The sequence below is a fragment of the Corvus moneduloides genome, chromosome 4, assembly GCF_009650955.1.
Source record: "Corvus moneduloides isolate bCorMon1 chromosome 4, bCorMon1.pri, whole genome shotgun sequence".
Lineage (NCBI taxonomy): Eukaryota > Metazoa > Chordata > Aves > Passeriformes > Corvidae > Corvus > Corvus moneduloides.
Window position 1 is genome coordinate 38,439,244 of NC_045479.1, and position 21,011 is coordinate 38,460,254.

General features: G+C 42.7%; 1 protein-coding gene and 1 long non-coding RNA gene across 2 annotated transcripts in view; one reads left to right on the forward strand and one right to left on the reverse strand.

Annotated features, from left to right (window-relative positions):
- Nucleotides 1-4,101, reverse strand: part of TRHDE (thyrotropin releasing hormone degrading enzyme) — a 209,869-nt gene extending 205,768 nt beyond the window's left edge. Inside the window, exon 1 of the mRNA XM_032105718.1 lies at nucleotides 2,844-4,101. Within this exon, the coding sequence (XP_031961609.1) occupies nucleotides 2,844-3,658 (815 nt within the window). The 5' untranslated portion in view covers nucleotides 3,659-4,101. The remainder of the gene's footprint in view (nucleotides 1-2,843) is intronic.
- A 49-nt stretch (nucleotides 4,102-4,150) lies between these two features.
- On the forward strand, nucleotides 4,151-11,810 carry LOC116442565. Its single transcript, XR_004239596.1, has 2 exons — nucleotides 4,151-4,284; nucleotides 4,716-11,810. It is a non-coding gene; the product is annotated as an uncharacterized LOC116442565 (long non-coding RNA).
- Nucleotides 11,811-21,011: the final 9,201 nt, after the last annotated feature.

Sequence of the window (21,011 nt, forward strand, 5' to 3'; positions counted from 1 at the left end):
ACCTATCTATTTTGACATCTTAGTTGTTACAAGACAAAAGAACATGTCTGCTTGTTTTGTCTGTGTGATGTAAGAGTTTTTTTCCTTTTCATTTATGCCAAAGTTTGATGTTCATTTACATAACACCTGCATATTCCTGCAGTACTCTACTACAGTAGATCTGTATTATATTTCTGTTGATTACTGTCAGTAAATTCTAGCACATAATACAAAGTAACTTTGTAGCATATCACTTGCATTTTACATTTCAAGTACAGTAGGAAAGATTTCAGCCAGAAAATAAATATTTTTATGCAGCTCTTATATTTCAGGCTGATTTACAACTTTCAGATGTGAAGGCCACAGAAACTAACTTTAGGGGGAAAAAATCATAAATTGAATGCATTAGTATGTTTGTGATGCCTCACAGCAGAGTTATTTTCTCCTCATGTACAACAAAACTGAAAAATTATGGTTTAGACCCTTTTACAACAACTACTACTCCAATGAGGCTGCTGTATTTTAATGGAATATAAAGATGTCAAAAAATCAAAGCACTGCTGGAACACCAAGGTCTCCCAGAGCATGCAAGTCTGTCTGTCTATCATAACAGAAGGTGTCCATGTTTAAGGACTAAAAATGGCTATATGTATTATATTGAAAAATGGGTTATTAATCAAAATGCAAATTGTTAATGTAAGAGCACTCTCTGATCAGAAAAGTTCCCTGGTTTAGAATGGGTATTATTCACTTTACGCTACAATGAGTCATTAAGCCTGTGACATTGGAAAAGGAAAAACTTCTTCTATTTAACACCTGAAACTACAACCATGCAATGATTACAGTTTTAAAAATGTTTTACTGAAAGAAATATAAGTGAGCTGGTGTAAAGGAAAAACATGCCACTGATTTCAATATAGCAATGCTACCTTATGTAAGGTAAGCATCTTGCCCAGAGTGAATATACTTAACTGTATTAAAAACAAAGTAATTTATATCTGAAAAGTTACACACAGAGCACTGTGAAAAACATTTTACCATCGCCTTCTACCCTGGGTCTTAAGCTATCCTGATGACTAAAACAGTGAATAGACCTTTTTTTTTTGTTGATGCTTTCTAAATCTTAACTAGGGGATCGGTATTGAAGTGTAGTACAGTAACTCTGGAGAAATGTCACTGCCACACCTCTTTGACAGTTCAATTATTCCTACACAAAGTACATGGAAATAATAACTGCTTAAATAACTTCTCCAATTTGAAAAGTGAATTATACCCCCTGCTGTTAACAGTATTTTATTTTCTGATTTGCCCATTTCAATACAGGTCTGTAGGAACTCCCGATTACCCCAACCATTCAGTCAACCATGATAAAAGGCATTTTATCCACATATTTTCTTACAACTGTGTTTTTTCAAGTTTCCTTTTTATTTCACTGTGATGACAAATTGCAAAAACTTAATTTCAATCCTGCTTGCAGTTCTAATATCAGGTTTTTTAAATTGTCAGTAATCATAGTAATGAAAATACGTTTTAATAAAAGGGGGTTTGACTGAATTGAGCTGGTGAGGATGCTTTTCATGTCTGACTTAGTATTTTTGCCCAGTTCTTCCAACTATAAAATCTTTGTTTCACTTAGATTGTTTTCACAATCCAAAATATTAAGATTCAGGACAAGAAAACCTGTCACTGCACAGAAAGGACAGCTTAAAAAGAATCCAATTCTAAAATTATAAACCATGCCAGAACTATCGAGAAGTCCATCCCGCCTTTTTTTTCCATTACAAAGCCTCATTGCAGTTAGAAAACACCTTCTTTAAAAAGAAAGCCTCTGTAACTGGCTAAACGGGGGCCTCCACAGTGACCCTGCCTACCGTAACAAGGGCCTCGACAGGGACCCAAGGGGCTATAACAATATGAGTAAATACAGATCAAGACTGAATCTTGCTCTGCACGCAAACGAATCGAGTTTGCCGGGACACAGGGTGTAAATCTGCAGCGACCCAGCAGCAGGTGTAAACGCATTCACCTCATGTGAAAACACATCCCACCACGTTTTTGCTTTACCTAGTAGAATAAAAACAAAACAGAAGTCCCACTCCCCTGCACGCTGCTATTTGTAACCTGACAAGGCTCTGTCACACGAGGGTACACGGCAGCCGGACAGAGAGTCTTTGTGGGAAACAGACCCGGAGTCCCTGCTCCGGCCTGCCTTGACAAGGACCTAGCGGACGGTCTGCTTCACTGGTGCCACCCCTGGAAGTTCGCTCGTTGCCACCGTCCGTCCCCGAGCTGCGCTGGTTTATCTCCTGGCCCGCCGGCCGCAGCCCCGCAGCCCTCCCTGCCCAGGCGCGGAGCGCTCCGCTCACCCGCCGGCGGCCCCGGCTAACCCCGGCCCGGCCTCCCGCACGGCCCCAGCCCGGACCGCCCCGCAGCCCGAGGCAGCTCCGCCCGCCCCCGCTCGCTCCCTCCAGCCGCTCTCACGACTGTCTCACGGCACCGGCCGGCAGCTTGGAGCGGGCAAGGGCTCGCGACCCCGAGAATCTGCCAAATCTCTGCCCTGACAGCCGAGTCCTAAGGAGATGTCCAGAGAGAGGTGGCGGGGGAGGCGAGGCCTGGCCTGAGCTCACCGGCCGACTGGCCGGGCTTAGCGGCCGTTCCCCCGCCGCAGCCCCCTCCCCGGGCAGCCGACCGAGCCCCGCACCCTTCGGCGGGACCGCCGGGGCCGGGCAGCGCGGAGCCCGCAGCATCACCCGCCTGGCGGCGCCGCGGCCGCCGGGTCCTAGCGCCACCCCGCCCGAAGTTTGGCGCGGGGGCTGCTAACTTCGGACCGAGTTGGGTTTGAGGCGACGCGGCCGCTCCGCTACCTTCGCTCGCCGTGGAGCACGTAGGAGCTGCGGAAGAAGCCCAGCAGCTCGTTCTCGATGAGGGCGTTGTAGATGATCTTAAGGTTGTAACTTCTCTGCACCTCCAGGCTACGGTTGAGGACCACGACGAACACCTGGGTCTGGGGGTAGAAGAAGGTGCGGGCCACCCGCACACCGCCGGCCAGCTTGTCCTCGGCCACGCGGACCGCCTCGATGTGCATGCGGTGGGCGTGCAGCACGATGTAGCGGCTGGCGTTACGCACCTCCAGCTGCACGTTCACCTCCCCGCTGAAGGTGAAGTTCTCCATGAAGGCGCTCAGCATCAGGTTGTAGTGCAGCGGCCGCAGGTGCCGCGGCAGCCGCGGCCGGGCCCAGGGCGGCAGCTCCCGCCGCCGCTGCCACTCCTCCTCCTCCTCCTCCTCCTCTTCCTCCGCCGCTTCCCCGCCCCGCGCCTCCTCCTCCGACTGGCCCGGGGGCTGCTCCGCACCGGGCGGCTGCCGGGCTGCCCCCGAGAGGCTCCCGTTGCCGCCAGCCCGCGGCGGACCGTCGGCGGCGGCGCCGCACTCCTCGAAGCGGACGCTGAGCAGCACGGCGATCATGGTCACCGCCAGCAGCGCCAGGATGGAGACGGCGAAGCCCAGCACCAGGCGCTTGTGCACGGCGATGTGCCGCTCCGTGGTGCGGGGTCTTGGCCCCGCCGCCTCGGCCCAGGGTCCCGGCGGAAGCCCCCGGCTGCCGTTCCGCAGGGCGGCCTCCTCCTCGATCATCATGGGGGTGACGGGCGGGCGCTTCTCCCGCTTCTCCTCCAGGGCCATCACGGCAGCGCCACCCCCGCCTCCCGCGGGGCCGCCGCCACCCGAGGGGGCCCCGAAAGCATGGGAGACTCCGAGGCAGGGGGGCCCTCGGCCCGCGCGGGACGCACCGTCTCTCACTTCCCGACGAGCCGCATCACCCTGGCCGCCGGGAGCCCCGCCGGGGAGCAGCCCTAGGGGAGGGAAACGGAACGAGGTCGGGTCGGGTCAGGCAAGAAGCGGCGGGCGCTCTCCGCCGTCCGGCCGCCGGGGCCACGCCGCGCAGGCAACTTCTTTGGCTTCTGCGGGGCACTTCAACACATCCCGCCGAGCGCACCTCGGCGCCGAGGGGGAGGGCTCTGCCGCCCCAGCCCCGCCGCTAGCGCTGCCGCCCGCAGGCAGCTCTCTTCCCCCCGCGTCCCGAGCCGCCGGGGCCGGGGTCGGGCTCCTCGCCCGGCCCCGGCAGTGCCCGAGCCATGCGCGCCCCCGGGGCGCCGCCGCGCAGGTCGGCCCGTCCCCGCGGGGCTCGCCCGGCACCGGGGGCGGTGGCACCGGACAGCGGCGCGGGCCGGGCCCGTCCTCCTCTTCCTGATAGCGGGTCAGGCTTCGGAGAGTCGCTCCTCTTATTTTCTCTTTCCTGTCTCCTGCAGGTACAGAGCAATCTCCCGGCTGGCTCGAGCAGAGGCGGCTATATATAGGCACCGGGGAGAGGCGAGGGAAGGGAAGGGAAAGGATGGGAAGGGGGGAGAGGCGGGCAAGCCCCGCCGCCCCTCGGCTTCAGCGGCTGCTCCGGCTGCCGGCGGTGACGGTGGCGCCCCGGGGGAGCGGGCGGGGGCGGGAGGCGGGGGCGACGCGGGGACGAGGGAGGCTTTTCTCCGGTGTGTCACACGCGGCGGCTCCGGGGGAGGTCGCTGAGGCGGCGGTGGGAGCCCCGGCCGGGGCGGGCGGAGGGCGAGGGCCGGGCTGCGCCGGGAATGGGGAGGCTGCAAAGCCTCTGAGCCGCAGGACTGCCCGGGATTACACACAAATGCGTGTGCTCTCCACATAAATATTGAACGCCCTTACTGTGTCATATTTATAGAGACTTAATGAAGAGCCGCCGACTACGTGTTTGGACGACAATAGTGCTGTCATACTAACGTGAGGATGGAGCTCAGAAAAGGATAAATACTCCTACTTAAATCGATAGGATTAATATACCCAGAAAAAAAATCGCGCCGTAAGCGTTGGCTGGGACTTTCAGAAATCCCCCTGCCGTTACTCCGCGGCCCCAGGACTCTCTCTCTTACTCTCCTTCCTGCCAGTGGTGAGCCCCCACTCCTCAGCTGGAGGGATTTAGAGATGTGTTAAATGCTGCCTGCGGTGATACAGCAACACTTGGCTTGAGTACCCCTAGGAATGAACCCCTGTCTGGAAAACGGAGTCATCCTATTTCTTCCACCTACACCCAAACCTTTGTACGTAGGGTCTGCAGAAACACAGAATTAATATCTACAGCAAGGATCTAGATCAATGTCTGAAAACATCTCTGTTCCCCGTAAAAACTATCTCTGTTCATTTTCTTTTTTGAAGCTCTTTAGCTCCAATCTTGTAAGCAGTTACAGATCTATGTTCAGCATTCAGTCCTGTGGAGTCTATGGGAATATATGCTGTACGTCAAGCTAAATACATACATAACAATTTGCAGGATAAAGGCCTTACTTTCCATAGTGAAGAAAAAAGAACAAAAATTAAAAATCGAGTCCTACACTTCTTTCATAAGCAAAGCAAACCTGAAGAGTTCGTGAAATGTGATATATTAGCCATTTTACTTCAAGGGGAAATACCTAATCTCTCTTTGTCCTGAATCTTTGACATCTTCAAGAAGTGTTTCACCACTTTGCATGCTGTTGCGAAATACAAATGATCATTTATTGACACTTGAACCACTTTAAGGATTACCAGTTTCAGTAGAAGGAGTTTACTAGCTTCCTTATATATTCCTATAGAAGAATTGTATTCAGGTCTACTGTCTCTGGAAATAAACGAGCCTTTTTTTTTATCTCGCAGCAGAGTCTAAAAAAAGGTTTGTAATTGTAACAATTCTTAATTAGAAGTATGTTGATACACTTGCTAATAGTGTTTGTATGTCCTAGGAGGGATACGATTTTGCTCAATAACTAGCGTTGCCACGTATTTCCTGTGGTGATACTTGGCTGCCCACCTGTTATAACAGGTCAAAGAACAGAAACATTTTATTATCTGAAAGCAGCGTTCATTATTTGTTGAAGTTTGATGCAGAAAGGTAGAAAACTACTGCTATGTGATTTAGGAAAAAAAAAAAAGGAAACTGACATGGCAAAATAACATCCAAAGCTACAGGTTTAAAATGTCAGTTTCTATATGTTTCATTAAATCCTTTAAAAGTGGGCACAAAAGGAAGTGTCTGAGTGCTTTTAAGATTTTGTGTGCAGGCTGTCAGTATCAGGCATTAGTAAAATAGGCAGTGTTTCCCTCTGTCGCTCTCTGAACTGCACTTTCAGTTATGTTTGTTCTTGTCAGCAGTTCAGGGAGACATTCTGGCAAAGATGTGATTCAAGAGTAGAAGTAGCCTGGAATAAATTGGTACAGTATGTCCCATTTACAAACATTTCTAATTTTTAATAGTTTTTATTTAATTACAATTGGATAGTTACGTTTCACAGGTTAAGGTTTTTGTGAAGCCTTCCCAGAAAGCAGTGAGTAGCAAGCAGTTGGGCTAACCAGCTCTGCTACTTGAGCACAGGAGCATCATTCTGGCCTTCTTGATGTACACATAACAAATACATAACTCTCCAGGCTGAGATCTTCCAAGCCCTGCCAAGGGAGTCAGTCACACAATATTAATCTATAAATTGAAGGGTCAGTATAGGAGAGAGTATGTAAAAGGTTTAAGGTGCATGCTAGTAAGGAGCCATGAGGCTGACTCCTTTTAAGCCAAGCTGAAATAGCACTCCAAAAACTGGCACAAGGCATGAGTGATGGGAGCTAAGGCTATCTAGATTCACCTCCAATTTTCATCATTGCTCAAACAAAGTATTGAGGGGTTTGCAACCCCTCCTCTTTGGGCTTGTCAGTCTGGAGACTTACAATAAGAAGGTGCAGCTAGGTATTGTGTTAAATAGCTCATGTGCCTCAACTCATCCATCATTCTAAAACTTCACATTACTAGATTAATCTCTTCTTCATATTAGTAATGACAGCTTTCTAAAATATAGCTTGACCAGATACAGGTCAAAGAAGGTATTAACTTAGTAATTTGTTCTAAAATGCTACTCTCTGCAAGTAGTTCAGTGTACAGACTGTTATATATAGCCATTTTGCTGAGAAAATACAAAGGCATATGGCTCCCAAAAAAACCTGTGTGTACATCTGGGGAAAATTCTTGGGTTTTCATTTGTCCACAGTTATAGACATGGATTTCATGGGTATTGCCTCTGAAGCTTGCAACTCCTTTGGTCTTTCTGCAAAGACTGTTGGAAAATACATCAGATCATGGATCATTTTTTCAGCAAAATCCTGATAATGACTCCCTGTTGTTCAAAACTTCCCCTAGGCCATCAACATCTTGTATGCAATCTCATTTTATGAGCTTATAGCCTAGGGTTTCAGGTACTCATACAAAATAAAGGAGTATGTCTCACCTTAACTGAATTGCTATGGAGATGGCCCTCCCTAGACAAGTATCAGAAGAAACATGGATAAACTTCAGATAGCACAGTTTCCAATTCTGTACCAGCTTATAGCATGGCTAGCAAAGAGCTGATGAGGGACGCACATAAAGCTGTAGTTTATGTTAAGTTAAGCTTGCACACAACACCTCTCAGTATTCACACTGGTGCTTTACAGTCTTGGAAGAAAAGCACTATAAATGAGCAACTTCATCATATATCATGCAGCTGGGTACAGTTCATCCCAGGCATTGGCACACTACATTTCTTGAGTCTGCCTAACTATCGCTGCTTTTTAATCCAAGTGATCCATCCTTCATTCATCTGGATATAGCAGAGGTTTACAGACAGACTGTGTCATACTGACACTACTCACAAAAAAAAAAAAGGTAGGGGACTCAGAAAATGTCCTTCTATGCAAAGCCCAAAATCAATTGGAATTTATATTGGAAAAAATTATAGGGAAAAAAGACTGCATCAGCCCACATCAGTCAGTGCTCCAGTGACCCTTTCAGCCTCAGTCAGGCATTTCTCTGGTCATAGCTGGATTCTCCTTGTGTACTTAAAAGTCAAGGATACTCATAGGTCTTAATCCCTCCTGTTTAAGTCCTAAAATGGACTACTCTTCATAGCCTACTAATATATTGGTCAAAAAACATCAATAAGGTGACCTCTCAGAGTATTGTGAGCAACTCACTTTCCCCAGATGCTGCTTCCACGGGGCTGTTTCTTACAAGGCCAAGTGGGGGATGACTGTTTCCAGCCATTCAGGTTGCCAGTGCAGCAAAGAGGAATTACCAGTCCATCATCCCTTAGCTTTTCAGTTATGACTAATTCCCCAATGAATTGACGCTGCCTAATGGGACAGTTGTGTGCTCTTGAGGCTCACAAGTAGGCCAAAGGGAGTGGATTGGGACAGTGATCCTGTCTTTAGTGGTTTTTTGGTTGGGTTTTTTTTGTTTTGTTTTTTTCCAGAAGACACTTTCAGTAACATGTCAGGTTTAACATATGGCACTGGGGAATACACCTTCTGTTTAGTTTAAAAATTGCTGCTAAGAAAAATGCTAAGGGAATGACTTTCTAATTAAAAGTGAAAACACTGGATTGTAAAACAAGCTGACACACAGTGATTTGTGCTGGCTTAAACATACCAAGGAAAGGAACATTCCTTCCATCGTTTTCTGCTCCTTCACCCTCATGTCACCTGTATAAATGACCTTCTTTCTTACTTGAGTTCATTGGCAGTAAGCACTATTTATGTTTAGTTTCTAACTAGAGATGTCCAGATGTCTAGGTACGGCTTTATCTTGGACAAGTTTTAGGTTTCCTTTTTTAAAGGAACAGATATATGAGGAACGGGCTATGCAATGTAATGTCCTACGTAATGAGAAGATGAAAGTTTGCCACGGGACAAAGAGGCTCCCTAGTAATCTTGATCCTTCTCTTTCCCTCCTTTCTTTTTTTCTTATCATCACCTCTTGCTTTCCTGTCACCTCTCAGGCTGGAAGGAACATCAGAGGAGGCATCAATAGAGCATTGCCTGTGCACCGCCAGGCCCCAGTGGCCACCTGCTGCTTTCCATTCACCCTGTACCTTGAAACCATACCCTCACCACCGTTTGTTGTGGAATTTACTTCCTTTATGTTCCAGTCCTTTTAAACTACTCTGTACTACCCTACAAAGTCATAATACTTTTTCTTTTTTCAAAAGTCAGCATTTTCTTTCTCAAGTTTTAGGATAGGAATATCTACTTTCATATGAGAACTAAATATTTTAAATGAACTGTTTTGGTGCCTGAGATGTATTCTTTTTCCCAGATGTTCTATTTTCTTATTTATCCACATCTACTCAGCAACTGATTTTTCTTTTTCTTCCTTTCTTTTTCTTCATTACAGCAGTAATTTAAGAAGGAAAACAAGTGTCCTCATTCTCCACTAGCAAGTTTTAGTTAAAGTGTATTCCAACTTATTTACAACGGTTTTTTTCTAAGTGTTTTTAAACACAGCTTCTTGAAGGGTTTGGTTTTTTTTCCAAGCATGAACCATTTCAACTGCACAAGTTCAATGATGCCGTGTTTTTAGTAGTGGAATGCAGAGCATAGATATTAGTGTTTGTTTCTTTCACTGAATAATTACACTTAAAACTAGCTAATTGGAATCAATTAGTAGTAAGAAGTAAGTCTCAGGGGGAGAAGAAGAATTATTTGTGGAAACTCCAGACTGCGTTAAGAACCAACATTTACATGGCTAGATTGTGTCTTAGCTACTGAACCTTTTTCATTAAAAAATACAAGGAATGTTGTAGTGGGCAAGGCAAGGGTTTACTTCCATTAAAATTTAGATTAAACCCCATTTTTTAGAACATCTGTGGATAATCTCTTCATCCATTAAACTCTACAATAAATATTCAGACTTCTGGAGCTGGATTTCAATACAGAATTTTGTGTATTTTGTAACATTATAGTCATTATAAACATACTGTGCTCTTTTGTTTCTTTCAATATCCCATTTCGATTTTACAAGGCAAAAACATGGATGTTTCCCTGTGGGTCTCCTGATTCAGCTTATCTAGAGTCCCACCATATGCAAGAATACTTACCATCATCTGCCTCAGGCCCATATTTGTGTCCAGTAGACATTATATGAGAATATGAATGTATTTTGCTGGCTCCACCGTAACCCTTTGTATCCTGCTATGGACTCCCTAAGTAAGGACATGGGCACTGATACTCACCTCAGCCTTCAGTGATCACTTCCACTGATCTTGACAATCAAAATACCTTAGAGATCTTTGATTTGCCAAATGTCCAGCATAAGCATGAAATAGGCACTTCTTTCAGAACTGTGGCTGAAATTTAACAGCTGAGGGAAGTACAGCCCGCAACAATCCTTCAAGAAGAATGATCTGTAAAAAGAATCACAAGCATCTGTAAACAAAATCACTGTGACATTCCTCAGTCTACATGCTGATTTATCCCAAACTTTCTCTGAATAAGAACTGCAAGGAAAAAAGTCAGCGTGTGTTTATGGCTGCTGTGATTTTACAATTCATTCCAGGAAAGCACTGGTACCTGTCAGAACATGACTTTGTTTGGGTTGGCCTTTAACATAGAGCAAATGCTGAAGGTGAGTCATAAACGGGGAAACAAATTATGAAAGGGAAAACAAGTTCAGCTGACTGGGCAAGATTGTTTGTGTCAGTGCTCTTTTTAGCCAAAATTTGTCTGGGTTTGATTTTACTGGGATCCTGAGGATTAGATGCTTCGATTTCCTCACAAAATTAATAATGTGAGCAAGTTGAACAAAGTCTTTGAGTGTAGAATACCAGTTATTGGTAAAAAAAAAAAAAAATTAAACCAAAACCAAAACAAGTAACTATTTGTAGTGATAAGACTATTCTAAATACAGCAGCACTGATAATTTAACCAACATTTAAAATACATTAAAATAGCCTACTTAGTAATAATTCTAGATCCAAGTCTTTCAAGCTACCCGTGGGTCACTCTTGATTTCCTGGATGGTTATAAAGTTGCGATTTCATTAAGGATCAAAATACATTACCAATATATCTGATCATTTGATGTGCCCCAGAGCACACTACCAGATATTCTGTAACACCGCTCAATTCAGAGAAAAATATTTCATAATGGTATTAAGGATTTTCTTCTTCATGCATTAGTACTATTTTGAGTTTGTTTCTGCAAGTAAACTCCTGCCCCCTATCGCCCATAATAGTGCTGATACCATAGGCACATATCTCAGGAAAATTAAAAATATTATATAACTCATCTGGTTATAAAGGTCTAAAAATGATTCAGATATAATCTTTTTCATTATGTTGTAAGCTTCATGTCAGCAGTCTACAGAACAGTCTACAGCACTCATGACTGCTACTTTCTTGTTAGAAAAGTGGTAATCTAACTACTCACATATAACTTGGATCTCAAAAAGAGTTTCATGATTAAGATGTTTTTGGTGAGGATTCATATTCATCATTAAAGTGGCAATATTTAACCCCTGTTGGTGTAAAAGTAATGATCACAGAACCCAATGTTTCAAATTATTTGCTTATGAAGTAAGACCAGAGCACTTAACAACAAAGCCACAAAAATTAAAGAATCAAAACATTCCAGTAGAAAATACGCTCACATTGCAGGCAGTAAGTAATTCCTTGTGTCATATCTCTTACCAACATGACTAATGACTGGAAAGAAGTTTCCAGCTTTTAGTTCATTTAAATTCCTTATTCCTTAGAGAAGAAAATTAATTAACTACATTTTGATCACAATCATCTTCCTTAAGATTCTGGAGCTATGATAAACAGACAACCTGGGTCTTGTTCATTCTTTTAAAAACTTAACTTTTGATGTGGGATGGGGGCAATGAACAATCTTTGCTGCTATATAGCTTTAAGGCTTTTCAAAAAATAAAATTTAACTGACAATAAAGGAAGTATGCTCCTAATTAAAATAATATTGATTCAGCATATGGTATTTTGCCTTTGGTTTTCACTTTTTATTAGCCAAGTTGTCACTTTTCTCTTTAGTGCCACCTTGTGGGTCAGCCAGTTATAAAAGCACAGAAATATCTCCTGCACTAGGAATAGTCTGGATCTGGCATTCAGAACATCACAGGGAAGGGGGGACGTTTGGTTTAAGGGTACAGGCCATCTCTTTTTTTAAGTAAAAAAGCAATAATGTATGGAAAAAAATTTTGCTATTCATTTATAATAGGGATGGAAGAAGACAGAACAATATCTCTGGATTGAAAATAATGGGATCTACAGAAAAAAAAATCAATGTTCATTTACAGGATAATCATCAAACTTACCCTGGAAAATGTAAGTGGCAAGCTCTGACTTGTGTGATTTTTGCCACAAGAAAAACGGTTTTCTATCTTAGTGACATTAGTTTTGCAACACCTTTTCAAAAGAAGTAAAGCTAGATAATTTTAAACTCCCACTAATCCAACTTTTGGAAAAGATTAATGATCAGATACAGCATCATAGCATACTTGCTTGTGAAATTCAGGGTGGATTTGCACACATCAGCTTTTCATTCTGCTGATAAAGCACAGAAATTGAAAAGCATATATAAAAATTAAAAGTGTCAGGGGACATGTGTACTGCAAATGACATTCAGATCAAAACTTGGCTGGAGTGTGGTCACTGTAAGTGTTGTTTAATACAACACTAATGACTAAGCTGTCCCCTCACCTTACAGAACAGCTCAAACACTCCTCATTCATTACTTGGACAAGTGTGGGCAGTGGAATTATGGTCAGTTTGTCTTCTTGAAAGGAGCAGAGAGAATGTTTCTGATATTTCCAATTTTTAAAGAGCCATTTTTGTTACTTTCGTTATCCTTTTTCTTGCTTTTCTTAATGCTGACAGTTTTGGAAGCTATAAGAAAAATAATTTTTTGCACATTATAAGCCCCCATTTTCTTTGGCATACACATTAAAAGCACTTTAAGCTAACAGATTGTGGGTTTTATCTAGACAGCTCCTTTGCATTCTCTCGTAGTAAATACAGACTTATAAAGCAAAATAAGTAATCCCTGGAAATGTCTTAAATTTAATCAAGCAGTCACATATCAGGTGATCTTTGTGGTAAGGAGAAGGGTTATTTTAAATGGTAGGCTTGGATTTTACTGAAATTAAAACATATGATCAGAACAAGTGACAGAAAATACAGGACAGAGGAAAATGCAGTTTCCCCTTATCAGATATAGCTATTTCTTAGATGGAAAGAGACTAAGGAGCTTCACAGAAGCATATGCCACAGCAGGCATTGAAGTTCAGGGAAATTTCCCAAGGATGAAAAGCCCGGTAAACTGCCCTACCAACAAGTAGGAGTAGGTAGGTGTCCAACAGTTTCTCTGTGCCTTAGGTAAGTTCAAACACAGTAAGTTCAGGTCAAACAATAGAAAGGATGGTCCAACAGTTGGCTCACTAGCCCAGACTGGAGAAAATTCAGCAGCTGACTTCTGAGTACAGCCACAGCCTTCTTCCATAGCTCCTTCACTAACTTCAGCCCTCCAAACACTGGAAAAGCCTTTGAGAAAAAGAACCATTAGTGACTGTATAGTGTCTGGATGCTACACCCCGTGGAAACACTGGGATGGCAATAGCTGGGATAGCTGATCATGTTCCAAAATTCACTGTGAGCTGAACAGCCACCCACTGTGAAACACCAATGGGCAAATGCTTCTCTACTGAGAAGACAGGAGGAGGGAAAGGAGTTACAATAAGGTTGAGTGAAGAATGACATACAGGAAGGGAGAGAGCTTTCACCCTGTGCTCACATTTCAGCAGTTGCTGAGGATACAGCTACGGAGACAGCTATCTCTGCATGACTCCACCATGCATCAGTTATTCTTATCACTCTTTCCCCCCCTTTTCCCTCCCAAACCTTCACACAGACCAGACTATGATAAGTTACCAGGTGCTTCTACATAATTACCAGCACCAGAAGACATAGACTGGCAACCTGCCTGTTGGAAAGTTGCACTTACTGTATTGAGAAATGGCCACATGCTTAAAAATAAGATATAAATATATGTTTGGGGGGTTTTTTTACATGCTTGAAATTCTGATATTCTGAAATTCTGAAAAGGTATCAATCATGTGTAAATGGCGAGAGTGAGTGTAATGGCACAAAACAAATACTCTACAGAAAAAAAGTAATGGGATGCCCAGGACTGAAACCATTGTTCATACAGAAGGTCCTTGTGTTATTTTCAGGAAGTACCTAATAGAACTGAGTTCCATTTTCTATGAGGAGTTTTTAGCCTCTCCTGCATCAGAAACAACAGGCATACAAGCTATACTTCTGCCAGGTCAGTCTCCTACCAAACACACCAAGCATGATGCCCTTCAGCCCCAGCTGGGTGCAGTCTGACCTTCTCACTCACAGCTGTGCTCACAAATAGCCAGGTTCAAGTCAGACAGTGACAGAATCCAGACCCCAGTTTTGCAGGGATATGGCCATCTTGCCTGCCCCACTCCTGAGATGATTTTCATGTACCTCCCTTCCTAAAAAAGCTGCTCAATTTGCGTTTGAAAAGTTATGTCCATAAATAATTTCCCATTGTTTTATTTGAAATGCAAGTTCTCCAGACCCCAGGAAATTCCAGTTCTAAGACTATATGAGTATTCAGATGGCAAACTTAATTTCCCAGGTCTGCAGGATAGAGAAGACTATTAGTGTCACCCTGTTTCGGCAAACCCCAGAGGCTTGCTTTTGCAGTGTTTTTAGTACATCTATATAGCACAGCATCACCTGAAAGAGCTGTGATCCAGCTGGGGTGAAGAGATTTAGCTGCTTTAAACACTGTGCCTTTCAGACTGCTCCAACATGTTTTACAGCAAGATCACCTGTGCAAGAGCAAGCACGACACAGTTGTCACAGTGCTGCCATCAGAGGTAGCCTCAGGGTCTCTACACAGCACTGAGCTATATTGTACAGCTGAATCTCACCAAGGCAGCAGAAGCCTGCTGTACATGCTTGCAGTGAAGACAAGCATCCTCATGCCATGCCACTCTACCCAATCATAAGACCACCACCCTGTGACCCTATACAAGGGCTTGCAAACTCATGTATGAGCCCTTACTCTAACTTCAAACACTCTAGTCCATTCAGGTGGGATGTCCAGAGATGTTCTTTCCTGACAGCTTTAGAGCAAGCAATAGCAGATCACCCTTCCATACCTCTCCTTCTTCTGTTGCAACTTATCTCCCTGCTTGGCAGTTTTTCTCTCCACACAGCTTTTTCTACCACTCCTGTCAGCCTGTATCTCTGAAGCCTCCAGGGCAGCCTGCAGCCTCCCCATTTGCTGCTCCATGATGCCCAGGCAGCTGTCTCTTACAGCAGCTGGTTTAGATCCACAGCTTGATCTCAGCTATGGGAGGTAATTAAGCCATTAACCCTTCCTTGGGCTGTGGGCAGGCGTGGTGTACTCACTCCATCTCGGTAACTGTGGGGTGCAGTAGCATCTCTAGGTTATCATCCTGCATATGGACCAGCGGTAAGGAGTCCAGGTGCCAATCAGCTTTACAGACACATCTTTAGCAGCAGCAAAAGGGAGGTTAAATCTGGGTGAGAGTTTGGAAAGAATGTGTTCTTCTTATGAATATCCTTCTGTCCTCCCCTCCTCCCCAAAGCTGATGCTTTTTGCTTCAACCACTTCATTCTACTTTAACTCCCCTGTCAATCCCCAGACATCTCACCTCGATTTTAGTCTCCATTCCTCAGACTCCTCATCACAGCATCAATCTCTTGGAACACTTCAGTGCTGAAAATCATGACATGACATTTACAAATACAGTTTTTATGTGAGATTTCCAATAAGGTCTCAGATTTCACCATGCGGGCCTAACAGTCTTTGTTCAACTAAAATATAGCAAAGCAAATTTTTGTTCTGTAGTTCTGGTTCTGAAATGCATCATAGCAGAGTACAGTTTAAATATAAACAGAAAACAGTGCTCAGTTGTAAAGTCTCTCAGAATTAACTTTCTCAAGAAATATTTTTAAGGCTGACAAATCACATGCAAGGTCTTTTCCCAAAAGAGAATTTTTCTTGAATTCATTCAGTAGTTGAAGGTTGTGTCATATGTCACTGGAAAGGTAATTTTTCCTAGTTTATGAAAAATGCCTTGAATTTGACTTTGCTGTCACAGGGGAATAATGATATCTATACAGGTAATAAACTGGCACACAGAGATTGCTATTGGTAGCTTTGCAAGAAGTATACGATTTTATGGAGGATGATAGGAAGCAACAGGGTGAATTAATATCAAATATGCAATTTATTTCTATAATGTCTACATGACTCAAGTTACCAGCATTTGTAATATTCTTTTAAATATTAATATTTGAAGCATAACAAACACAAGATCATTTTAGAGGAGCTAATGCACAACTCTGTAAATTCAGTAAACAATGGCTATTAATGTTCTCTTTTGTCTTCCAGACAGAAAATCAAAGCTATTTAAATTAAAAGATGTGTATAAAATCAATGTATGTTGATAAGGTGTGCACATTAATGATAATGTTTGCAAACATTCTTTGTAACTTGTATATATAATCTTCTTTTTCTGATCTGGTGGATACACTAGCTGGCATCATCAGGAGCTCCTTAAATTAATTTCTTCCTTTGTTTTCTTTACATTTTTAATTTTAAGCCTGTATGGTAGAAGTCTAAAGGAGTCTATAGTGGTGCAGGTATTATGGTGACACAACTGCATGTGCTCTTGGGTGAGTGGGATGTTCCTATGCAGCCTTTTTGCCCAGGCTGAGGCTGGAAGCCAAGGAGGCTGGTTCATGGTGCTGAGCTCAGATTTGGACCCCAGCAGGCCCTGCAGCTGAGGTCAGCCAACCTTGGCCCCACAGTCAGGCAGTGACCACCGCCAGCTCCTGTCTCCCAGCTGAGATCCCCACCAGCCTGGGTGACTCTTCCCAACATGACACCCCTTGGCAGCTGTGACTCGTTGATCACAACCACGGGGTTGATCACTGAATGGTTGGAGCAACTCAGGCCCCCACAGCTTTGCTGGAGGCAGCTGATCACTGTTCATATGGTGTGCAAGTCCCATGGCAAAAGCACTGGAGATCTCATTTCCTAAGATGGATTGAGTAGAGGGTGAGGGGAGCAAAGTGGAGGTGCTGGCTGGGTGGAAAAACAGGCAAGCAAGAGCATAAGTATAGGCTGAGACTGTGTTCAAATGCGTAAAAAAGGCTTAGCTTTAGCTTAGGAAGTGATTGTTGAAATCCTGAACACACAGCTTTGGCACATGACATCTACAGTAGAAATTTAACAAACGAAAAAGAAACAAGAAAAAACTGGTGATTTTTTTTCAAATTATTATTACCTGTGCATTCAGCACACTCACACTTGCACCCACTATTGTAATTAAAACTAGTTAGAGAAGGTTTCATGTAATCACTATTTATTCCATGTGGAATGGTCCAGCTAAATGTTGCAGCTGGTTGCATAAACCTCAGCCTTAACATTCATCATTTAACTGTTATCTACGTAGGTGTAAAAGTTGCCCCACACTGACTTGCAACCAGGTAGAGGCCAGACTTCCAATGCAGAACATTTGTCCCTAGGCCTTCTGCTAGCAAAAATATCTTGGAAAGGATGAAAATAGAGTGAGATGTCCTTTTGTTCACCAATAAGTCATTGAATCAGAAGGGATCTTAAAGGACTTGGCAAGGCACCTTGACAGAATCAAAACAAAGGACATACAAGGCATTGTTCCTCAAGAAAAGAAGCTCCGTTGGCTGTGGGAATGGAACAGCAGGATGTCATTACTGGGGTGTACACAGAAAGGCACTGGCACTGAGATAGCTCCCCAGAGCAAGGAACATCCTAACAGGTTTTGAGGAGGGCTGTAGCCGAAGTATGTCAAAGATAAACACACCAGGTATAACCATATTAACATGAAGAATCTATTTTTTTCAGTTTCTGCATGGGCATTGCTCGAAAGCAAATGTTTCCCAGATAAAAACCATCAGAACTGATCTTCTGAAAAGTTTTTTTCATATGAATAATTACATCTTAAGAAAACCATGACAGGTCTATTTATCTGTGGTCAAATTTACTGGAAATATTTGAAACACAATATATATTTTTCAGTGAGAGATGCAGGAACAAAACCTCATGTTCCAATATCAGCCTTAAAGCTTAAGAATTTTATTTCTGGGATAACCAAGAACACTCTGTTGCCTTCCAAACTTGAGCCCAGACACATGAGCAAAACATCAGATCTCACTTTCAAAGGTGCCACTTTAAAAGAGACGGTTTGACAGGAAAGTTGAATCAGCCTTTCTCTCCTTGGCAAAGTGCCTAATGAGGTACAGAAAAAAGGGTTACACCTGTTTAGAAGCCAAAAGCTTTTCTACAGAAATAGAAAGGGATGTTCAATAAGAATGAGAGCCTGAATCATTACTGTCAGGAGCTCGACTGGGTGGCAGGAACTGGGGCGCAATGGAAAAGTCACAGCCGCATAATCAATGTCGCATCTAAGGCATACGACAGCCTGTGGTTTATTTTATTTCTATCTTCTTGTATTACCTTCCCAAACTGAAGATAAATATAATAATCATCATCAAAAGAGTATTTTATCCAGTGCCAAATTTTGAAAATAATTTCTTACTAATGGCTTTTTGCTCAATAAAAATTAATTAAGGAAATTTTGTAAAAAATATATCCTTGAGTAGAATATGCTCAATACAATGAAAACAAAGCATCCTTTAGGACAGAATCTGCTGACAATAATCCTGAACATCACTATTCCCAGCAGATGTAAGACCTGCCACTTACACAGGAGCCACTTTATGAAGTTGCAGATTTGTCCATCATCTGTTAATATGCATTCCTATGGTAAATGTAAAGTTCAAAATCAATTTGAGCTTTGCCAGTGGCTATAAAAATGAACAGTCATCCACAGAACTTCATATAATGGCATTTAAAATGTGCACAGATACACACATCTCACATCCACTTTAAATCTTGTATTTAAAAAAAATTGAGGAAAAGTGTGAACTATTTCATATATTTTCCCAAAATTGCTGCAAGAAATAGCGGACAGTTCAAAGTGTTTCTTTCAAACAAAGTTATTATACGACTTTATTCACAAACCAGGAAATTATTCACATTATGTGAATATGTCTATAGACAAAGCAATACTATTGTGATGATAATTGTATTTAGCATTCAGTTAAAATTTGTGTGCTTTTTGCTTTGAGTACAATGTATAAATGGGTATTTTTGGGAAGGAGGGAGAAGAAGGGAGAATCAGACTGTGTCAGATATAGTATATATGAATATACTTTGGTCAGTACTTATTGGAGCTACTATTGGTATGCATGTATGTAAGTTAATAATACTAAGGAGTAAGAAAGCAAACCAATAGTATCATTCCCTTTTCTCTTCATGAATTGAAGTATTTCCTCTCCGATGCCTTTGAACTTGGTTCTTCGTACACCTGTTCTGAATATCTAAGTGGATTATCTGTGTCCATTAATTTTCTAATTTTATCTGTCAAATATGCTCTCCGATTTCCTTTACTTTTTAACAAGACTATCCACCAAAATATGGCTCACCAGAAAATGCTTCTGGACAATACTATAAGAGATGCTTGTCAGGTATATTATATGGAAAGGCTTTGTTTATTTCTCCATGTAATCTACACAATTAGGATACTACAAATTAGAATATAATTTGTGTCCTGTGTCTCATGAGGTCCTTTGAAGGAGCTGAACACTATGTAACTCTCTACTTTCCCCTAAACACAGAATCTGCCATTTTTTTTTCTGAAGAAAGTCATTACATCTTGATTATTGAAAAATAATTTTCTCCTCAACAGGGTTAAACCTTATTAGCCTTTGGTAATGGTCTTTTCTAAAGGGTAATTAATGTATGACCAGCAGTTACTCCAAGAAAAACTGGACAGTGTTTTTCATGTATAATCAGATTGCCAAAAACACCTTTTATCTTTGTGAGCATGTTTCTCGTCAGTGTGCGTTTCACTAGCTCTCAGTACCCCGGACATGTCAGCTGGCCATCAATCATCCTCTGACACAGGCTATCTGAGGCCCTTCAGATGGAAAACCTCAACAGAGCTGTTGTAGAAACCCAAAATTGTGATTATGGAATTCTTACAGATTTCAGTAGCAATGAGTCACAAAGTGATGGGATCTGGGATGAACCATCCTTGAGCAGTAGAAGAGATAAGTGACAAAAATTAAGAAGTCTTTCTGCATAGCTGCTTGGTCCAAAACTTCCTGTGTCAGAGGAGAGTTATTGTAAACTAATTATTGCTTCTTTGCTGTGGGAATTAGTTTTGTGGGCATGGCCAGATGTAGGAGGGCAAGCATGAGTCACATGGTAGAACTCTCCAAATTACCAGGCTCAGTGCTTAGTCTGGTCAATAATGAGTGAAGATCAAAACTGTACTCGGCATGACTGACTCCCAGGTCAGGTGTCTGGGAAAAGGATGATATCTTATGGAGGACAGCCCTGCTCATTCATCTGGGCTACCAAAGCTTCATATGCCCCTGAACACACTGACAAAGAGCCCAGGGGGCTTACTCTTCCCTTTATTTTTGTGACTTCAATCCACCAAGCTGGAAGAAAATTGATAATAAGATCTTTTACTTTCCAGATGAAAAGTCTATGTAATTATGTTGGCATCCTTGAAAAGTAATACTTCAGTGTTATACACTCTATCAGAAATCTGAGGGTTTGAGCCTATTGGACCTTTACAACACCCACACCCACCTACCCTGTTATCTGCTTGATAGAGTAGCTGCAAAGCAGTGTAGGAAGACAGAAACAATTGCTATTTATTTTGCTTACTCTTAATTGGTTTTTTTCTTCTTTATTCTCTGTCCCTTTCAAATGAGTCTTTTATGATTCTGGGATATGATAATCCACTTTTACAACCTCAAATCATCTCACGCCTTCCTTCTTTTTTTTCCCCCCCTTTGTATTATATATATTACACAAGTAATGTGCATTGCAAAATATTAGGCAATTCTCTCTTTCCTTGCTAGGTTAAAGAATGATATACTTTTTCAATTTATTTCCAATGAAAGTTAGGAAATGACAGCCGTATTTGGTTTTTGCTGTGTAAAGTGAATGATAATGGCTCACCAACTGATTTATTTATTTCTGTTCTTTC